This window comes from Athene noctua, chromosome 24, assembly GCF_965140245.1.
Source record: "Athene noctua chromosome 24, bAthNoc1.hap1.1, whole genome shotgun sequence".
Lineage (NCBI taxonomy): Eukaryota > Metazoa > Chordata > Aves > Strigiformes > Strigidae > Athene > Athene noctua.
Window position 1 is genome coordinate 3,193,392 of NC_134060.1, and position 20,519 is coordinate 3,213,910.

The 20,519-nt window shown below is 65.2% G+C and overlaps 2 protein-coding genes across 7 annotated transcripts; one reads left to right on the top strand and one right to left on the bottom strand.

The window, feature by feature from the left end:
- Nucleotides 1–297: 297 nt before the first annotated feature.
- HPCAL4 (hippocalcin like 4) lies at nucleotides 298–4,316 on the bottom strand. Its single transcript, XM_074925994.1, has 4 exons — nucleotides 4,208–4,316; nucleotides 2,352–2,521; nucleotides 1,993–2,208; nucleotides 298–1,729 (listed from the first exon to the last, which is right to left on the bottom strand). Exons 2-4 carry the CDS (start codon nucleotides 2,511–2,513, stop codon nucleotides 1,532–1,534), a joined length of 576 nt encoding a protein of 191 aa, XP_074782095.1. The 5' UTR covers nucleotides 2,514–2,521; nucleotides 4,208–4,316; the 3' UTR covers nucleotides 298–1,531.
- Nucleotides 4,317–7,755: 3,439 nt separating this feature from the next.
- LOC141969836 (CYFIP-related Rac1 interactor A-like) lies at nucleotides 7,756–15,875 on the top strand. Of its 6 annotated transcripts, none has more exons than XM_074925985.1 (13): nucleotides 7,756–7,911; nucleotides 10,703–10,787; nucleotides 11,346–11,426; nucleotides 12,712–12,791; nucleotides 13,254–13,426; nucleotides 13,504–13,609; nucleotides 13,820–13,956; nucleotides 14,110–14,187; nucleotides 14,304–14,420; nucleotides 14,532–14,611; nucleotides 14,706–14,832; nucleotides 15,074–15,144; nucleotides 15,266–15,875. In XM_074925985.1, the coding sequence occupies exons 4-13, from the start codon at nucleotides 12,719–12,721 to the stop codon at nucleotides 15,327–15,329; spliced, it is 1,026 nt and encodes a 341-aa protein (XP_074782086.1). In that variant the 5' UTR covers nucleotides 7,756–7,911; nucleotides 10,703–10,787; nucleotides 11,346–11,426; nucleotides 12,712–12,718; the 3' UTR covers nucleotides 15,330–15,875. The 6 variants fall into 6 exon arrangements, with proteins under 6 accessions (XP_074782086.1, XP_074782089.1, XP_074782091.1 ...); XM_074925988.1 differs by having other exon boundaries at nucleotides 13,305–13,426; XM_074925990.1 differs by lacking the exon at nucleotides 12,712–12,791 and having other exon boundaries at nucleotides 13,305–13,426.
- The last annotated feature ends 4,644 nt before the right edge of the window (nucleotides 15,876–20,519 follow it).

A 20,519-nucleotide genomic window follows, 5' to 3' on the forward strand; every position in this document is an offset into this window, starting at 1 on the left:
AAATTAAACCTATTTCCAGCACAGACCAGGGATGTCTGGTCCTACCTGCCCCCCAGGAGATAACATTCCCTTCCCCAGAGCTGCCTGCGTGGCTGAAGGGTCACACTTCCACCCATCTGCAAGGCTCCCCAGGCTGAGCCCCACTGTGCTGTCCCCAAGGGCTTCTCCGTCCCTCGGAGTGTCACAAGCTCAGATGAGACCCATAAAAGATGCTCAGGAGTGCAGCGTTGTCCTCTCAGTCTCCCCATAGCTGCCGCAGCCAGCTGCCCCCCAAGTCAGTCATTCAGGAGGGAACACCACACATGGGGGACAGTTTATTTTTCCATTAAAAAAATAGATAACAACATCACCATCTTCTAACGGATATTACAGTCATCAACACCACGACGTGCAGACTAAATACTGATCTGTGACAATATTCCTGTCCTGGGGCAGGAGGGATGGAGGCAGCAGGCTGGGATGGGGGGAGGAAGGAGATAAACATGTTTCTTGTGGCCTCAGAGCCTTGCCAGGAGGCTCAGCAGGTACAGGACCCATCCACACCTCTCCACAGCCCCAGTCCAGGACCCGCCAGTCCCCACACACCAGGAGCGGCACCAGAACTTGCCTTCAACAACCCACACTGCCGACCTTGCCCCAGAGATACTGGGAAACCTCTACCTTCAACTGGGGACCCCAGGTATCACCTCAATATGCAGGATGGCCAGAAACTCCACAAAGCCTCCAAGATGCTGCCAGGCCAGTTGTGGTCACCCGCTTGCTCTGCCAGCTCACACTGGTGATGGGGTGGGAGGTGGCTTCTGGAATCAGACACTGGCCACAGTCAGGGGTGGCCCTGAACACTTCTGCTCTCCCCTAAAGTCCCCTGACCAACCCTGGCTGCTCCCAGCAGCAAAAGCAGAGATGGAAAAGCTAAAGCTGGGCAGGGGGAGCCAAGGCAGCAAGCCCTCGGGGAGGGTGCAGCACCCTGCCCAAGCTCCTCAGCACCCTGGGGCCAGCCCTGGCCCCTCTGGGCAGCTTTGCAGGGAATTGCCAGTGAATGAAAGACCAGGGCCAGGACTTAGCACGTTTCAGCCTCCCTGGAGGCATCACAAGGAATGAGGGAGGGGATCAGCAGAAAGGGGAAAGAGCTGTTTTCAGTTTGGATCAGGGAATGGACCAGGCAGAGCAGTGGGGGAAAAGCAGGGAGAAAGCAGCAGGCACATGGGAACCGTTGGCCCTGGGGAGCCAGGACACTCACTGTTGGCTGCAGGGAGTCCAGCTCCAGGATGGGAGGGGGTTGATTTGGGGGTGACCTCAAGCCAAAAACACCCAGAGCAGGCTCTACCCATCGAGGGAGAGCTACAGCCCATGGAGCATGGGCTGCCCAGGGCACAGCCGGGACGGGAGGCGGGTGGGTGGCAGGAAGGTGGAGCATGGCTCACAGCTGGGGCCAAGCAGGCATGGGGGGACTCAGCAGAAAATGGGGATGGAAACCATCACAGGGAGCAGAGGTTGGCTGCAGCCAGTCCAGAGATGAACCCCCAGGGCTCTATTTCTGCATGTCACACTGCAGGAGGAGGACGATGGAGGGGTCGCTCTTTGCTGCCTCCTTGAACTCCTCCAGGGAGATCTGGTCGTCCTTGTCCTTGTCCATCTTTGTGAAGATCTTGTCAACACGCTGCTGGGGCGTCAGCCCGTCTTGGTTCATCCTCATCATGATCACAGTCCCCACCATCTTATAAATGGCCTGGAGAAAGAAGAGAAGCAAAGTACCAGAGCAGGAATGTTGGATGAGTGCAAGATCCCAGGACAAGGCAGGGGACAGGAGTGCTGCTCTACTGGGAACCAGTTAGCTGCTGGCACAAGCTATGCTGCTGCACAGCTACAATCAGGTGCACCCCAGGTACCTATCAGACAAGGCTCTAGGCAGGAAAACTCATTCTTTGATGCCAAAAGTGACCCAATAGCTGGGAAAAGCAAGTTACCCCTGCTGATTTTTATCACTGGTACCTCAATAATCTCCAGCATCTCCAAGCGCGTGATCTTCCCGTCCCCATCCAGGTCGTACATCTCAAAGGCCCAGTTGAGTTTCTGCTCAAAGGTGCCCCTGGAGGTGACAGACAGGGCACAGATGAACTCCCTGAAGTCGATGGTCCCGTCACCGTTCTTATCAAAGGTGCGGAAAGCATGCTGGGCAAACTTGGAGGCATCTCCGTAGGGGAAGAACTGCAGGGAGGAAAGAAGAGAGAGATCGAAACAGGGAGGGGGAGCTCAGCGTGGAGGCTGCACCTGAAGCAGCACCCTTGCCCCAGCAGGAGCAGGGTGCTCCAGCCCCGCAGGCAGCACTCGGACCCCCAGCTGGAGCCCACCTTGATGTAGAGCTGCTGGAACTCCTCCAGGTTGAGGATGCCAGTGGGACAGTCCTTGAGGAAGCCCTTGTACCACTGCTTCAGCTCCTGCTCACTGAACTCCGTGCTCCTCACGAGGTCATCCAGCATCTCCGGGGCCAGCTTGCTGCTGTGCTTGCCCATGGCTGCCCCTGCGAGGGGAAACACACGACTCCTACACACCAGGCATGGGGACGGCTGGTGCTCCCAGGCCCTGCTCCACGTCAATGGCTGCCAGACCCCACATCGCTCTTCCCCACACTGGAGCTGATCCACCCAGCATACGCCAGGACAGTGACTGGGGCACTGGGACATGCTTGGTGCCCACGCTCAGCTGGAGATGTGCAGGAGCTGGCCCTGGGGCAGCCCACCAGTGCAGCCAGCATCACCACCTTCAGTCCCTGCCATCTCCTAGGCTGGCTCCCTTTGGACCACAGAAAAACACTCAAAAAGCAACTGAAGACCCAGAACTCACATGACCTTTACCAGGCCATAGTGCCCAGCTGCTCTCTGTAAGGATGAGGCATAGACGAGGCAAAAAAAACCTCACTGGCACCATCTGACCTGCAGCATCCAACGGCTGCAGCGATGCCCGACCCGCTCCAAGGGGTGAGGAGGGGGTCCGTGGCCAGGCACCCCTCTGCCGTGGGGCAGCCCGCGGCACGGTGCGCCGGAGCGCTGGCAAGGCTGCAGCTGCGTGGGCACGACGCGGAGCTGCTCCGATACACGCCGTGCCCGCTCCCACGCAGCCTTGGCTACCGGCGCCGCTCAGCCCGAGCAGCAGATGGCTTGCCGAGAGCTCCTGGAGCTTCTCTCTCCAAAAGAGAAAGTTGTGTAGAAGTTCACCTGGAGCTTGACCAAGCACCATCTCCCTTCCGAGCATCTGATTTCCTGACCGTGTGGGCTGCAGGACACGGGGGCACCCTAGGACGGGCACACGCCTCCCCCCGCAGCGATGTGGGGCTCCTCGTGCTCCCGGCCAGCCCCGCTCCCAGCTAATCCCGCAGGCAGAGGCTGTTTCCTGCCCCATCATCCCACCAGCATCTGTCACCGTCTGCCGCGGCAGCGCTGAACCCACCACCCCTCGGCAGCCAGAGCCGAGGAAACATCCGGACGCCCACGAAGCACGACGCTTGCCCAACAATCCCCAGCTCGGCTGTGGAGCTGCATAAAGCCCTCCCGGAACCACAGTCCGGCTCTAAACCCGCAGGGAACGATTCATCCCCACCATGGGTCACGCTCGTGTCCTCCCGCATCTCCCACCAGCCCGCGCAGCCTCTCACCCGCACAAGGGGCGGCTTTTCCCGTGAGGGAACGGCAACACGGACCTTGGGTAGCAGCCCCACACCTCACCCTGCAAGCAAAGCCCTCGAGGAGGCCAGGACTCAAGAAGAGCATCCTTTGGACCACAGACCTCGACTCCCCCCGCACAGGCCACAGGGATGTGGCTGCTGGGGCCAGCAGCCAGAAGGGCCATCCCACGCTTGCCACGGACCACTTGGCTCAAAGCCCCGATATCATCATCGGTCACCGGCTGTTGGTCCCAAAACGGGACAGACGGGGGGGTTGCCACGGGTGTCCCCCCCACCCCGGGGCTGCACCCAGCCTCCAGCGCCACCGCGACGGATCTGCACCCTGGGGAGCGGGGAGGGGGCACAGGGCCCGGCCCCAGGGGATGGGGGGGGCGGCCGGGCTGGGGGCAGCAGCACCCGTGGGTACGGGGGCTGCTTTGCACACCCCCGGGGAGAGGGGGGGAAGCTCCGGGGCACCGGCTCCGCACCGGGGAAACCGGGTCCCAGCCCCGGGAGGGGGGCGGCTCCGGCCCCGACGGCCCTTACCTGTCGTGCGGCGAGGGCAGGCGACGGCTCGGGTTGGGGGGGGGCCGGGCGGGACACGGAGCCGGTGCCGGTACCGGAGGGGCCGCGGTCCAGCCCGCCGGCTCCACCCGCGCCGCTCCCGCCCCTCTTGTAGCCGCGGGCCGCCCGCCCCCCCGGCGGCAACGTTCGCCCATTGGCTGGGAGCGCTGCCAACCAAGCGGGAGGGGCAGCAGGGGGGGTCGAGGTGGGATACTGGGGGGGTACTGGGATGGGAAACGACACTGGGATGCTGAGGGGGGGTGGAGGGGATGCTGGGAGCGGGATGGGGGGGGATGCCGGCAGTGGGATGGGGGGGGTGCTGGGTTCAGCACCGGGGATGCTGCCGGCCCAGAGGTACCTGCCTGGTCCCCAGTCTAGAGCAGACCCCCCCCGCCCTCCCTGCTGCTGCTTCCCTGCTTCCTCCTCCTCCTCCTCCTCCCTCTGCCCCACTCACCCACCTCTGGCTCCTGTCCCTGGTGGTGGCTGATCCCAAAACACCCCAAAATCTGCTTCCCTTGGGGGGCTTTCAGGGCTGGCAGGGGCCACGCTGCCTGCATCCCCCTGCCAGGCACCCAGGGCAGGGCCCCGCTGCCTGCACCGGGGGGGCCCCGGGACACACCTCGGGCCTTGCTTGGCAGAGCCGCAGCTGAAGCGCAGCGGGAAGGGGCCGAGAAAACCGCCCTGATCTCAGAACCAAACGTGGAGCGTTTCCATGGCGATCGGTGGCGGCTCTTCCCAGTGACCTTGGCCATCCCAGTGCCACCAGTGTGTGTCCCCCCCGACCAGCAGCCCCTCCGCAGCTGGTGGCCACTGAGCTTGGATGAAGTTTCCATCCAGCCATGGGCTGGTCCCTGGGGGGTTGTGGGTGCTGTGGGGTGCTCTGCCCTTCCCCATGGCTCAGCACCCCCCGGCCCAGCGCCGCTCTTGGGGTCACCCACCCTCGCTGCATGAAGCTGCCCCAGCTGGAGGCTTTACAAAAAGACACAAATATTCGCAGCTGTGTATGTGCAGCGGGGGCTGCAGGGACCCATCACTCACCCCCCCGGGGGGCAGGAGGGCTGGGACCCCCCTGCCATGGATGGATGTGGCCATGGCCCCGCTCCGGGGCTGGGCCCCCACTCGGGGTGGGGTGATTGAGCCCCGTGATTTTCAGGTCACTCCAGCAGGCTCCGCCGGGCGCTGGGCACACGGGTCTGCCTGGCCCCAAAACCTCTCCATGACCCTCTCCAAGAGCGTGGGGGGGACAAGTTGTCATGTGTGTGTCCCCTTTCCCCCCCACCAGTGCTGGCTGGGCAACCTGCTGCTGGTTCTTACTCGCCAAAGTAGAGAAGACATCAATTAGCGCCACTGCAAACCGCCCGTGCTCAGGGTGCGCAGGGGGACTGAAAAATTAATTAAGTGCTTAATTGAGGCACCACGGCTGCCAGGGCTGAGACCGGCACAGCTCAGCTCATGGGACGGGCTGTGACAAAAGGGATGGGGCAGCTGGAAGAGATGGGGGAGCACTGGGGGGGTGGTTTGTGACAGGGATGCCCTGGAAATGGGGACAAGGGTGGCTGTGGGGTACTGGGGTGCCCAATATTTTGGGGCTGTGACATCCCAAGTCCTGGTGCTGCGGAGATGCCCGGGCTTGTGTGGGGCTGGCCACACTGGGGACCTCAAGCACACGGGCTGGAGCACCCAGATCGGGGCACCCCAAACCCCAACTTAAGCCCAAGCTCAACTGGAGTGTTGGCCCAGGGATTGCAGAGGGGACACCAGGCTGCCGGGGGGGGGACACACAACCGCCTCTGCAGGCAGCCCTGGCTCCGTGGCAGCCCTTTGCTCCCCACTCCCGCAGCAGCATCACCCCAGCTCCCTGCGCCGGGGTGCCCAGGGTGCGGAGCTGCCAGGGTCTCCCCGTTTCCTAAAATCCTCATTATCCAGTGACGCTGCCGAATGCAAAGGGCTGCAGCTTCCCCCAGCGGCTACGGGCTGCAGCAGCGCAGCTTGGGGGGCTGTGCCCAATGGGGGGGACCCCGCAGCCACAGCCCCCCACTGCCTGGGGCTGCTGCAGTCGGAGCAGCCCCCCCAGACTGTTGGGAGCCGTGGTGAGCAGGAGTCACAGCCCTCGTCCCGCTGCGCCGCCAGCGGTGACACAGTCGGTGCTCGGGGCATCGGCAGCTCAACCAGCCCCTCAGTGACCCCCAACGCTCCTCTCCCACAGTGTCCCCATGACACGGTCCTGAGCAGGACCCGTCACCCCGGGTGGGTTCAGCTGGGCAGGGCTGGGGACGCGGATGGCCCCTGTCCCTTGGGGCCAGTGCACAGCATTCGTGACCAGTCCAACCCCACAAAACCCCCCATTTTCCAGTGGCACACTGGGCAGCAGCCACATGGCCTGAGCAGAGGGTTGGTGGCCCGTGGGCACGTGCTGGGACAACGGGAGGGGCTGTGGGTGGCTTTTCCCCTGGCATAGCCCTGTCACGGGTGGCACATCCCAGGGGGAACCCTGTGCCAGCCCAGCTGTGGGCAGCATTTGGGGTTCAGCTGCGGTTTGCAGAGTTTTGGAGCAAAACGGGGGTTTCTCACTCACTTCCCCGTTTCTTTTGCTGCTCCCTCCTTTTGAGCCGTGTTTGCCAGCAGCCTCAGCCTTTCCCCAGTCACCCACCACCCCCAGAACAGGTCCCTTCGCTGCCCGCTGCACCCCAGGGCTGAGGCTGGGTGCCAGGTGCCCTGGTCGGCAGCAGGGTGCTGTAGGGTGGGCACCCCTGCAGAGCTTTGCGGTGCACAAATGCCCTTGCAAAGGAGCGAAGAGCTGCTGTCACCCCCCACACCGTGTCCCCAGGGGACACCTCCGGGTGCCACTGGGCAAGCTGGATCTGGGGTGACCACAACACTGGGGGTCCCTCTTGATTTCCCTACTGTGATGCCCTGCACTGGTCTGGGAAAAAGGGGGTGCAGGGTAGAAAAGCAGAACTGCTCCAATTTTGGGTTCCCCACCTGCTTCCCACCTCCCCCTGTGGGAACAGCTCTGTGCCAGCTGTGGCACCCAAACCCCTCCTGGCCCCAGTCCCGGGGGGGAGCCGAGGGGGGATGGATGGTGCTGCCTGGATGAAACGGGGCTCTCCATGCGTGCATCTGGTTTGGCCCCGTGGCAGCGGCAGCGGGTGGGTTTGGTGACTGTCCCCCTCCCCAGAGAGGGGACCGGGGGGGAATCGGTACCGTCCATGGGCTGGGGCAGGAGCAAAGGAATATTTGGGGCTTCCCTCCCGCTGCTCAGAGCGAGCTGCGGGTGCTCCGGCTGCTGGGGCTGAGCCGGGCTGGCTCTGATGGAGGGGGACACACACACACACACACACACACACACAGAGGCACCCTCCTAGTGTCACCACGTCCCCCCAAACCAGGGAGCATCACCCCAGCGGGACCCAGAGCCCTCGCCCAGGCAGGCCGTAGAGGTTCTCCGGCCGGCACTTAGGGGGTTAAGCGTCCCCGTCTCCCTCACACTTGAGACGTCACCGTCACCAGTGGCGTGGGGGGGGGGCTGGGGGGCTATGGTGGTCTTTGTGGTGCATTCGGCAGCTGGCGCAGGGCGGCTCACGCACACGGCGGGCGGCTCTTCCCCGACACCCCGCGCTCCGGCAGCATCCGCAGACAACCGGCAGCGGCCGCCGCCTGCCCGCGCCTCCAGCTCCACCGCCACGGTGAGCGAGGGCCGCCACGGGGCGGGGGGGGGACGGGCGACAAGGCTGCCACCAGGCCTGAGACCAGGGTGGGGGGCTCTGGCAGCCGCTGGCTGTCTCCCCGCGGGGACCCAAACCGCTAAGCAGCCCCTCGCAGGGGGTCCCTCTTGGCACCCCCAAGGCTTGCTGGGTGCAGGGCTGGGGGTGATGGGGTGGGTGCAGCTCACCCCAGCCCACCCCCCCCCGCACCCCCCCCGGGGTTGCTGCAGCCCCGCGGTGGCCCTGGGTGGGTGCGGGTGCGGGGCTGGGTGCTCGCCCGCGCCGGCTGGGTGCTGCGGCTCGGCGCCCCGGCAGCCCTGCGGTAAATCCTGCCGCTCACCCGCAGCCGCAGCACGGCAGAGGGGAGGCCCCCGGCACCCCACCGGCCCCACTCGGGGGGGGACACACACACTCAGCCTCGCGGTGGGGGTCCCACACCTCCCTCCAACCAGGGAGGTTCCCAAACCGCGGGGGGGTGACAGCCCCAAGAAGCCCCAACTCCACCCTGGGCAGGGCTGGGCGTGCTCCAGCTCCCCCTGGGGCAGGATCTGGCCCCAGCACCCTGATTCCTGGGACAAGGTGTGTGTCCCCCCCCCGCGATGAAAAATCCTTCAGGCACCGCGTGTCCGACCCTGCAGCGGCTGCGGCGGTGCCGGCGCGGCCATGGGTGGGGGGCAGCGGGCAGGAGGGGCTCGGCGGTGACGGTGGGCACCGGGCCCAGCACCCAACGGGCACCCAGCGGGTGTGGGGGGGGCGCTGTGGGATGTGGAGCCGAGCCGAGGGGAAGGGGCACCCCAATCTCCAGCTGGGGGTGCGGCGCTGCACCAGGCTGCGGTGCCCACAGCGATGCTGCGCCGGCGGCGAAGGGGCACAGCCCCAAAAACGACCCCGGGTGACATGGGGGTGGGTCTGATCGGGGGCATTGCTGCCCCTTCGGCACGGCCAGCCCAGGCTTGGGGGGGTTGCGATGCTCCTGGGTGCAGGATTTGGCCCTGCCTGGAGCAGGAGGAGGGTTTCACCCCATCAGCTGGGGTGTCCCCATGGAGGGGACAGCCGCTGCGGGGTCCCCGTGGGGCAGGGTGCTCACGGGGAGGTGGCGGGGCAGGGTGCTGAGGGGGTGCTGGAGCAGGATGGGGGTGCAGGGAGGCCACCACAAGGAGGGACACAACCCGGGGCCACCTCGGGTGTGGCTGGGGGGGGGAACCCGCTGCCTCTGGCCCTGCACCCCTCACGGGCAGCCTCCTCCGGCAGCGCACCCCCCGCGAGAGCGGTGCTGGGCTGCGGGGCCTTTCCCGTGGATTTGGGGCGCGTGGTTCCCCCAGTTCAGCTTCACAACAACGGGCAGCCCGCGCTGGGGAGAGCCCCTCGCCCTCCCCACTAGCCACCCAGGCAGGGGGACATGCCATGGCTCCCTGGGCAAAGGGCCAGCACGGGGTGTCAACACCCAGGGCCGAGGAAACGGTGCAAATCAGGCGCTGAGCCCCAAGAGGAGCCACCCCTCCATTCCAGGGGGGCTGCAGCGATCCCCACCCTCCCAGCCGGCACTGAGCCCCTGTGCCACGGCTCCGGGCTCACGCCGGGGCGTCCCCACACCAGGGACTGCGGGGACCCGTCCGTGCCCCCACCCTGGGCACAGGCAGAGTTCAGCGGTGACAAATCCCAGCCCCAAGCCACCCGTCAAGGACAACCGCGGCGCGGGCACGGGGACACCCGCACGCTGGTCACAGCACGTGTCGCAGGGGAGCGGGTGTGAGTGTCCCACCCCACCGGCTGCCCCAGGCACCCCAGGGTCACCCAGCACCACCCTGCAGGGCCCAGCACCCCTCCAAAACACCCCAGCACCCAGCAGGACAAACCCCGGGGTCACTGCGCCGGGGCCGCCTCGGGTGTCTTTACACCCCACTGTGGGGTACGAGCACCCGCCACTCGTGGGGAAACTGAGGCAGGGGGGTGCTGTGGGTGCCCTGGCTCCCCAAAGCAGCTTGAATTTTGGCATCAGGCTGGTGCATCCCATGCGGCCTCAATGTAAAGCCACCGCTTACCGGGCCTGGGAGGAGGAGGAGGAGGGGGAGGAAGGCAGAGCCATCCCTGTTGATGCCAAGGGGCTGCGCTGGGGCTGAGCTGGGAGTGCTGGGCTGGGGGGGCAGCAGCCCCATCCCGGGCACGAGGCTGCTCCATCCCTCCCCGCTGCTGCTGCCTCCCCAGCTCTCCCTCTCCCCTTCCCCAGTCACGTTAATTAAACCCAAAGGCTTAATTACGACCTGCTGCATCCCATGGCTGCTTCCTGGAGCCTGCTAACACCGTGGGGCCAACTCCAACCCCCCCACATCCCTGTAGGAAACATAGGGACCGGAGGGACCTGGGGAGCACCCCAGCGCCTGCAGGATTTGGGTTGTGGCTCAGCAGCAGCATAAAGGGATCTTCGTAACGCGTGGAAAACCCGACCAGCGGCGCCAGAAAAGTCAACCCTGGGGGTCCTGGTCTCTCTGAGGAAAGATGGGGACAGATGGCTCAGCCCCGGGGTTGTCCCCGAGCTGCTGGCAGGTCCCCCACGGGGTGCGGAGGGAAGCCCAGCGAGCGACACCGGCTGCTGGCAATAAAAAAATAACGGAGGCAAATAAGGTGAAGGCTGGCGGCAGCGTGCAGGGCTGCGAGCCGGGGCGGGGAGAGCCAGCGTCCCCCCGCGCTTCCCTGCCTGCTCACCCACCTGCGGGTCCCCAGGGTGGGGGGTGCCTGGTGGGGTGTCCTGACCCTCCCGCCCTCCTGCCCGCAGGTCCCCGCCGGCCCATGAAGTGATCCAGGCGGGTGGCACAGCCCCTGCTCCTGCCGTAGCCGCCACCGTCACACCGGGCACTGAGGTAAGGACCCAGGGCCGTGGCTGTGGGGTGGGTGGGACGCTCCGGCGCAGGCATCGGACCCCCAGATAGAGTCTGTGGGGTAGAAATCCCAACTGGGGTCTTCCCCAGTGGGGGATGCCCACCCCCGTCAATCGAGGGGGGAGTTGCCATGACCCTGTGGGGGTCACTTGGGGCAGCCCCCCATCCTCCAGCCGAGTGGGGGGGGGGGGGGGGGCCAGGGCGGGGGAACCGGGGTGCCTCGGGGGAAGCGGCGTGGCCAGGGGCACCCACAGGAAGCCCGACGCTCGCGCCCCGGCGCCCCGCTTCCCTCCCCGCCCCGGCAAACGGCAGCGGCAGAAGCGCTGGGGAGAGCCGCCGCGTTTTGGTGGGCGCTCACGCCCGTGTGCCTCGGCCAGGAGGGTGCGGGGCTGGGGACGGCAGGGCCGTGGGGTGCGGAGCCCGGCGGGACGGGCGCAGGTAGGTGCCACGGCGGCGGCCGGCGGTGGGGGCTCGGGCGTGCCGGGGTGTCCGGCCGGCGGCGCCGGTGCTGTTCCACTCTGTTCTGTTTCTCTCGCTCAGGTCTGCTGGCCATGGGCAACCTGATAAAGGTATTGGGCAAAGATTTAGAAAACTGTCCTCATTTTTTCCTGGATTTTGAAAGTAAGTCCCGTGAGCAGGGTGGGCGCGGGGAGGGGGCCGGGGCCGCCGCTGCGGCTGCTCTCCGGAAGATGGGGACAGACACGGTGTCCCCAAGCAGCCCAGTGTCCCCACATGCCTCGGGGCAGCCCCAGACGTGCCCCACAAAGGCTGAGTGGGGCAGGGGAGCAGGACCCCGAGAGACGCCCCATCCTTGGAAGCGCAGGGGGTCATTCCCAGCTGAGTGGCAGGGACTCAGGACACGTCCCAGCAGCAGGACCTGGCCCACGAGGACCTCAGGCACGTGCCCGCTGCTGTTAGTCGATGGCCCGGGTGGCCATGTGGCATGTCCCCTGCTACCGTCATGATGGGGACAGCCTGGAGGCCGGGGGGGGGCTGGGGAAGGAGGAGGGAAGGATCCGTGCTGCCTGCACTGCCACAAAGGACGGGGATCAGGGACCCCGGTTCCGCGTGGGGGACCTGCCCCTGGTTCCCACTGGCCCGGGCTAACTGGGACAGGAGAGGCTCTCAGACCTCCGGGCGGGACACGGGAGCGTGCGGGAGATGGTGGCCGCTGTGGCAGGACGCTAGACCCGGTACAGCCCCTGTGGTTCCTCCTTCCTCCCTCTCTCCCTCTTCCTCCCGCCGTGCAGCTCAGAGCAAGAGCGAGGGGGGTAAAAATAGTGCAGCAGCAACCGCTCGCCCCGGGCCCGGCCCCGGCGGGGAGAGGCCGTGCACAGCTCGCCACACCGCCTCCGGCACCGGCACATCCCAAAATAGCCGGGGCTGGGGTAACGCAGCCACCCCGCTCCCACAGCCTGGCTCCTCCTGGGTCCTTCGAGGCAGCAGAGCCTTCATCCACCTCCAGCCTCCTCCGCAGCCCCCCGGCACAGGGACGGGGCTGTGGGGGCTCCCCCAGACCCCCTGTTTTGGGGCTGGTTCAGCAGCTAGAGCAGGGGGACGCCTGTAGCCAAGACTCCGGGGACTCGCTCACCGCTTCGCCCTCCTCGCCGGAGCCCGGCGGCTCTCTCCTCCCTTTGCTCCTTCCTCTTCATCACCCCATCTGCCAGCGCTCATCACCATTGGGGGGGGGAAGAGGCTGCAGCCCAGGGCCGGCAGCAGCTGTGGGGTCACCCCCCCAGCCAGCGGGGAGCCCCCCGAGCCCCCCGGGAGCCCCCTGAGCCCCCTGGGAGCAGCGGGGGGAGGACGGGGGCTCCGGCCGCCGGCGGCCGCTGCCCGCAGCCCAGCACCTCTTCCCCGAGCACCACCTCACCATCATGCTTTTTTCCTCTTGTTTCTTCTCTTGCAGGTTTCACATGGGGAACCTTCTTAAAGTGTTGACTTATAACGAACTTGACCAAGGCCCTAATTTTTTCCTTGACTTTGAAAGTGAGATGGGATTTTTATTTTCCTTTTTTGTTTCGTACTTATTCTGAGTTCCACATCCACGCCATTTTGAGTTCTCGTACCCGTCGCCCATCGCATCGCGCCCATCCCAGACGTCCTCCCCCTACCTTTGCTGTCCGGGGGTCTCCCCGGGGAGGGGGGGGCCGTGGCCGCCGGGGCAGACCCATGGCCGGAGGCTATCGCTCCGCACCTCTTCCTCGGGGCAGTTTGAAGCCCTTTGGGGCCAGCCCAGGGCTGGGGGCTGCTCGGGGACCCCCGTGAGCAGGACCGCGGTCGCAGGGCAGCCAGGACTCACCCCCACCTGCCCCCCCCTGCTCCGCGGCTTGGCTCAAGCTTGGGCAAGGAGACGGATCAGGGGCAGAAACCCCGCCAGGAAGGGCTGCGGGCTGGCGGGAGAGCTGTGGGACGGGGTGCTGGCACCCCACCCCGGCTCTCGCCGCCCAGGGCCCCGCTCAGAGCCCTCCGGGTTTCTCTCCCCGGGGCGCTGCCCTGCAGATGCGCAGCCGACGGAGGCCGAGACGGCGGTGTGGAATCAGGTGAACGCCGTGCTGGAGGAGGCACAGGCCGTCCTGGCCGAGCTGCAGTCATACACGGGCGCTGGGCAGGAGATCCGAGAGGTGGGTGCACCCCGGCGCCCGCTGCCCACCCACCCACCACGGCTTGGGGCGACGGCTGGTGCTCTCCCCCCTCACAGGCCATCCAAAACCCCGGCGACCTGCGGCTGCAGGAGAGGGCCTGGAGCGCCGTCTGCCCCCTCGTCGCCAAGCTGAAGCGTTTCTACGAGTTCTCCCTGCGGCTGGGTGAGCACCCAGAGCTCCCCCTTCCCTGCATCCCCCCCGTTGCATCCCGCATCCCTCTCCAAATGCAGGAATGGGGCAGGTTGGGGGGAGCCCCAGCCATGGGGTGCACTCAGGTGTGGATGCTGTACTGCCCTGTGCCTCAGTTTCCCCATCTGGGGCTAGGGAGGCGGATGGGAGCGGGGACAGGGACCGGCGGTGCTTTGTCCCCAGAGAACGCCCTGCGGAGCCTGCTGGAGGCCCTCACCAGCCCCCCGTACGCCCCGACCCAGCACCTCGAGCGGGAGCAAGCCCTGGCCAAGCAGTTCGCCGAGATCCTCCACTTCACCCTCAGCTTCGATGAGCTCAAGGTACTTCGCCGTGCCCCCCCATGCAGGACGAGGGCTGAGGGGGGCCCCACGGCATCCCCACAAGTGGGACCGTGCAAAAGCTGTGAGCCAGCACAGCTCCGTGCGACCCCCGAGGCTCACCCCCCATCCCAACCACTGGACTCCCCTCCACAGATGACCAACCCCGCCATCCAGAACGACTTCAGCTACTACAGAAGAACCATCAGCCGAAACCGCATTAACAACCTGCAGGTGAGAGAACGGTGCTGTCACCCCCCACCCAGGGATGGCCTCCCCCTGGGGCGGGGGGGTCACAGGACTGGGGACGGCTCAGCCACACCAACAGCCCCCGTCATCCTCCCCCCCAGCTGGACGCAGAGAGCGAAGTCAACAACGAGATGGCCAACAGGATGTCCCTCTTTTACGCCGAGGCCACCCCCATGCTCAAAACACTCAGCAATGCCACCACCAAGTTTGTTTCAGAGGTGAGCGAGGCCGGGGGGGGACCCTCGGGGCGAGGGGAAGCCCCCGCTCCAGCCCCAGCCCCACCCAGGGCTCAGGAGGGGAGATGGCAGCCGGGACCTCTTGGCTTTCAGAACAAGACTCTCCCCATCGAGGACACGACCGACTGCCTGAGCACCATGGCCTGCGTCTGCAGGGTGATGCTGGAGACCCCGTGAGTACCCTGAGTGGGGTGGGGGGCACATTTCGATGCTGGATCCCTGTGCCACTCTCCCCCCGGGCTCAGCCAGCCCCCTCTCCTGGCGCAGGGAATACCGGAGCCGCTTCACCAACACCGAGACCCTCCTCTTCTGCATGCGGGTGATGGTCGGCGTCATCATCCTCTACGACCACGTTCACCCCGTGGGGGCCTTCGCAAAGACCTCCAAGATCGATGTGAGTGTCCGTGGGGTGCACTGGGGGGGTCTCAGATGAGGGCATCCCAATGTAGCTGTGATGCCTGGGGGTCCCTCTCCCTGGCTGTCTCCTGTGGGGACGTCTCTGTCCAAGCTGGTCCAGAGGGGAATTCATCCCCGCACAAGCAGCGAGGAGGAGGACGGGGAGGAAGGGGGGCAGCCCCTCACGGCGTATCCAGGCTCTCACAGCCTCTCTCGCTCCCCCACCCGCCCCCCACCAGATGAAAGGCTGCATCAAAGTCTTGAAAGACCAACCCTCAACCAGCACAGAGGGGCTCCTGAATGCTCTGAGGTGAGCCAGGCTGGGGGACACGGCGGGGTGGGGGGGGGGGATGTGGTGTCCCCCGCAGCGCTGTGGGGTGGTGGCAGAGCGGGTTGGGGCACTGCGGGGTGACCGTCCCCTCTCTGCCCAGGTACACCACTCGGCACCTCAACGACGACACCACGTCCAAACAGATCCGGGCCCTGCTGCAGTGAGCGTGGGGCGGCCGCCGGAGCTGGCCCCGACCCCGCGCCCGTCACCGTGTCACCTACGCCCATGACCATACCGCTCATTTTGTACAGAGGGAAAAGGGACCATAACAAAGACACAGAAATAGAAAGAAAAACCCCGAACCAAAATGGCCCGAGGTCACCCCACTATGCGCTCCTGCACCCCTTCCCACTCCCACCCCCTAAATTAACACCCACTTCTGGACACAAGGTGCGGGTGGCACCATGGGGACACCGTGCTGGGGGTGCTGGGGCCAGGCAGGATGGACCCAGGCAGGGATGCGCCGATGGGGCCGGCGGCAGCGAGCACCCACGGCACGGGGGCACCTTGGGGAGGGGGGAAAGGGACACGTGTCACCCCTGTCCCCATCCTCATCCCCGAGCATCCAGCTGCGGAGGAGGAGGAATAAACATCCCTGCAGATCTGCACTGACTCTGGTGGAAACGGCTCAGTCTCACCTGGTAGATTTTTAATGAGAGTAATTAAATCTCCACTCACCTCTTCTTTTCTACATTTTTTTTTTTGGGTGTGAAATAAAATGACATTTAATCTGTTTGTGGCTGGAGTGGGGCCATCTCTGCTGTGTCCCCTCCCGCACTGCACAGGCTGGAGGCACCTGGATCATCGTGTCCAGCCATCAGGGTCCATGGGTCTGTCTGTGACACCCCTGGGACCGAACCCCCCCTCCAGGGACCACGTCTCCCCTCCATCACACCTCGGGGACCGTCCCTGCTGGGACAAATCCCATCTCCCAGCCACGTGTCCCCCCCACTGTGACACTGCCAGTGACCAGGAGCTCCTGGAGGGACAATGACCCAGGACTGGCACCCAGGTTGCCCCCCCCATGGTGGTGCTGCCCCCAAGCCAGCCCATCCATGGCACCCTCCTCCCCCAGTGCCCCAGCAGCTGCAGACTGGGAGGACTGGGAGGCAGCTGGAGGCCACGGCTGGCTGCCACGGCCCGTGCCTTTGCCGGCAGATGGCCCTGTGACACCGTGACAAAGCAGCCCCGGCAGCCCCCCCTCGTGTCAGCTCTACTGCGGGGGCACCCACTCGGCCTCGAACCCCCCCTGCAGCCCCCCGAGCTGGGGGGGGCCCCGACGGGCGCCCCGCAGCGCAGGGCCCGGTGCCAGCCCTCGGTGGGGGCTGCGTCACCCCCCCCATGGGGACACCCCCGGACTCGCTCCGCTGTGGCCACAGTCCTGGGGCGCGGGGCCAAGCCCCCCGGGGTTTGGTGTCCTGCCAGCCCGCCGGCGCTCTCCTCCCCGCAGCCTTCTTCCCCCCTGCGCTGCTGGGGGGCGATGGGCACCCCCCATGTGATACCAGGGCCCCAGAGCCCTCGTGCAGGGCAGCTCTCTGGTGGCATGCCTGTGCCTCAGTTTCCCCCACCTGTGCAATGGGTGACAACCGCTGCCCAAAGCATGAGCTGCGGGGCGCATGGGCAGGGTCCCCACAGCCCCCTGAGCTCTGGACCCCCCCCCCCGAATTGCTCAGGGTGACAACACGGGGACACCCATCCCACCCACCGCAGCCCCGGAGTCCCCAAAGCTGCACAGGCACCCCCAAGCCACGGCAGCCCCAGGGGATTATGAGCAGCACAAGAAGGGGACAAAGGCAGGGGGAGACCTGGCAGCCCCCAGCCCTTGGGTTACCGACATTTCCCGGGCCCGATGCCAGGCTCTGGCCGCGCACACCCGAGCTTTGCCGCCAAAGCCGCCGAACTCCCGCGCGCCACGGGGCGCACACGCTGTTGCACAACCTCGGCCAACCGCTCCTTTTATTTTTAGGCTCTTGCAACACGGCTTCCTCGCAGCCCGCCCAAAACCCCGCCAAGGCGTAAGATGAGCCACGGGCTCCGCAACGCCCTGCTCAGCTCTGGCAGCTCTCACAGCAACTCCGTGCACCAGCCGTGCCTCAGTTTCCCCACTAGTTATCTTTGCCTGCCAGCCCCCCTGAGGGCTCCCTCCCACCCAGCCCATCACCCAGAGCTTCATTCAATGCCCCTCATGCTCTGCAGCACAACGATCCCACCTGGGAACAGAAGAGGCCAGGACACGGCTCAGTTTGGTGGCTGCAGCTGCCACGTGTCTGCAGGAGCCACCGTCCCCAGGTGACACCATTCCCCAGATGGTCCCCAGCCTGTCCAAGGAACCGGGACACGATCGTCCTCCCAGTGTGGGAACTGGGTTGGGAAGAGCTGGGACAGTGTCATCACCCAGAACCTCCAACTGGAGCTAAGGGACAGCCGGATCCTTTAAACCCACCAGCAAACACGGGCACAGACACCAGCTGGTCACCGGTGCCGGGCGAGATGGCAGCTGTGCCACCGTGCCCCGGTGCCGGCCGGCTCCTGCCGCGGAGCTGCCGCCTGTAACGTCCCTCCCGGCTCCCTGCGGTGCTGCCTCTTCCTTACGAGGGGAGGGCTGAGGCCAAACTCATGCCCCATCTGTGGCCTCAGGTCCCGCTGTCCCCCCCAGAGCGCTTTGCAGCGCAGAGCAGGGGGCACATCCCACCCCAGCACCGCACGGGTGAGAAATTCCCTGCAGGATGAGCCAACAGGAGCCTTTTATAGCCAAAATATAGTAAAAAAAAACCAAAACCAAAAGTTGGAGGAAACAGTGGCAAGTACAAGTCCTTGAACAGCACAGACAGCTGTGGATTCTGAGATCAGCAAAGGGGTTTTGGGTGGTTTGAGCTCTGGGGATGGAGGCCACAAACGAGAGCAGCGGGGCTCGGGCACCCCCACAGCCTGCGCGGGCAGCGAGCAGGGGCCCAGCGTGGCGCGGTGCCACGGCAGGGGCTGGGGGAGCGGGAGGCAGCGGGCGATGGGGATGCGGGCGGGGGGACGCTGCCTGCGTACCTCTGGCTGCCAGAAGTGAGAATTGGGGCTGCGCTGGCTGCCAGCACCCCTGTGCTCCCCCCGGGGCTGGCCCCTGGGACCTGCATCACCAACCCCGCCTGGCACCCAGCCCTGCCGGGGGCCGGGGGCAGGAGCTCACCCCAGCGCCAGGCCAAAACACCAGCACCCGAGTGAGGGGACTCCTCGGACAGGCAGCGCCCCGGGGACGATGCCCCACCAGCCAGGGGACGGGTCTTTTCCAGCTCAAGCTCTCCAGCTGCGACGCTCAGCCAGGCCAAGGTGCTGAGGACTTTGACTGATGGCGAGCCAAACCACGCCAGGCCTGGACTGTTTTCTAATCCCTGTGTAATTAATGACCTTATCTTTGGCCAAAGCCATTTAGATTAAGTGGCTGGTGTGATGGGCTCGGCGGCTCCGGCTGCACAGATGGAAGAGCTGCGTTTGTCTGGGGATTAGCGGAGGGCAGATGGAGGGAAGTGCCATTCCCCATCCCCAAACCTCTCCACTGACAGCAGCCTGAAACCTGAGACCACAACAACTTTCTCAGAGAGTCCTGGCCAGGACTGGAGAGCAATTTCGCATTGTTTTGTCCCTTCTGCAGGAGACCAGGGAGGCGGGCAGGGCCTGGAGCGAGAGGAGCAGGAGCTGAACAACCTGCCAGTGCCAGGAACTGGTGCGACCCTTGCCAGGAGCTCGATCCCAGTCCCTGCCTTGAGTCCTTCGAATAGCAGAAGTAAAACAGACACCAGTTTCTTCCTTGGAGAGCAAACCATCGCCGAGATGCTGGCAAATAAAAACCTGTGTCCTCAGCAACAGCCCCTACCTCTGCGAGAAAGCAAACTCACCTGCCTCTTGCTCCTGGCAGGCTCAGGGTGTGCTTCCACCGTCCATTTCCTAGTCCAGCCACAGCATGAACAAGGAAGGATGACAGAGCCCCGTTCTCCTGGGACACCCAGGAGCTGCTCCCTGGAACACAAGACACCGCAGCGGGTGGCACGAAGCAGGGGGAAGGCCTGGGGGACCCTGCCCAACCCTGGCTGCAGCACAGCCTGGTAGGAGCAGGGCTCATGGCCAGAAGAGGCAGACTAGCAGCTATTGTGGTAGAGGAATAACATTTATCTGTGGGGATAACAAAGTTCATATTAAACCGATTAAGGATATTAAATCCATTTCTAACAGTATGGTCATCTGACTGCACCCAGGAGACAGAGCAGATAATCCCACCCCTCATTCACAGAGCTGCCCCGGTGATCCCAGCCTGCTCTGGGGAGATGATTCAACGTGTCTGTGCTGACCGTGCTCAGCACATCGGCGGCAAATGGGGCCTTAGACCCGGGCCTTACACCCGGCCTCACCTGCACCTCATCCACCCGAGCCAGGAGAACACAGACCCACACCGTGACCCCCCAGCTGTGTGCTTCAGCGCTGGGCTGAGCCCAGAGCCACATCGCTTGAGTCACCGGGGACGGCAAACAAGTCCGGGCTGGAGAGGAGGCTCAGCTGGCACAGCACAGCCCCGAGACATAAATGCAGCGCCCAGCACTTCAGAGCTGATGCCCAGCTCTGTCCAGTGCTGGCACAGAAAAGCCAACCCAAATTCCCAGCTCTTCCCTGTGTATTCCCTTCAGTCTGAGCTCCGAAGCCACCCCACACCCCTATCAAATGGCCCGACGCATCCGCTCCACAGAAATGATTCACAGAATCCCAGACTCATCTGGGTTGGAAAAGCCCCTGCAGCTCCTCCAGCCCAACCATGACCCTCACCCTGACCGTTCCCAACTCCCCCAGATCCCTCAGCGCTGGCTCAGCCCGACTCTTCAACCCCCCCAGGGATCCCGGGGACTCCCCCCTGCCCTGGGCAGCCCATTCCAACGCCCAACAGCCCCTTCTGCACAGAAATCCTTCCTCAGAGCCAGCCTGACCCTGCCCTGGGCAGCTTGAGGCCATTCCCTCGGGGCCTGGCGCTGGGGCCTTGGCTCCAGAGACTCATCCCCCCTCTCTGCCCCCTCCTGGCAGGGAGTTGCAGAGGGCCAGGAGGTCTCCCCTCAGCCTCCTCTGCTCCAGCCCGAACCCCCCCAGTTCCCCCAGCCGCTCCCCAGCAGACCTGTGCTCCAGACCCTGCCCCAGCTCCGTTGCCCTTCTCTGGCCACGCTCGAGTCACTCAATGGCCTTTTTGGGGTGAGGGGCCCAAAACTGAACCCACTCATCGAGGGGCGGCCTCCCCAGTGCCGAGCCCAGGGCTCAGATCCCTTCCCTGTAGTGATCAGTGCTGAGGAACACAAAGCAGAGGTTTAATCTAATCAATCCCCACCAGA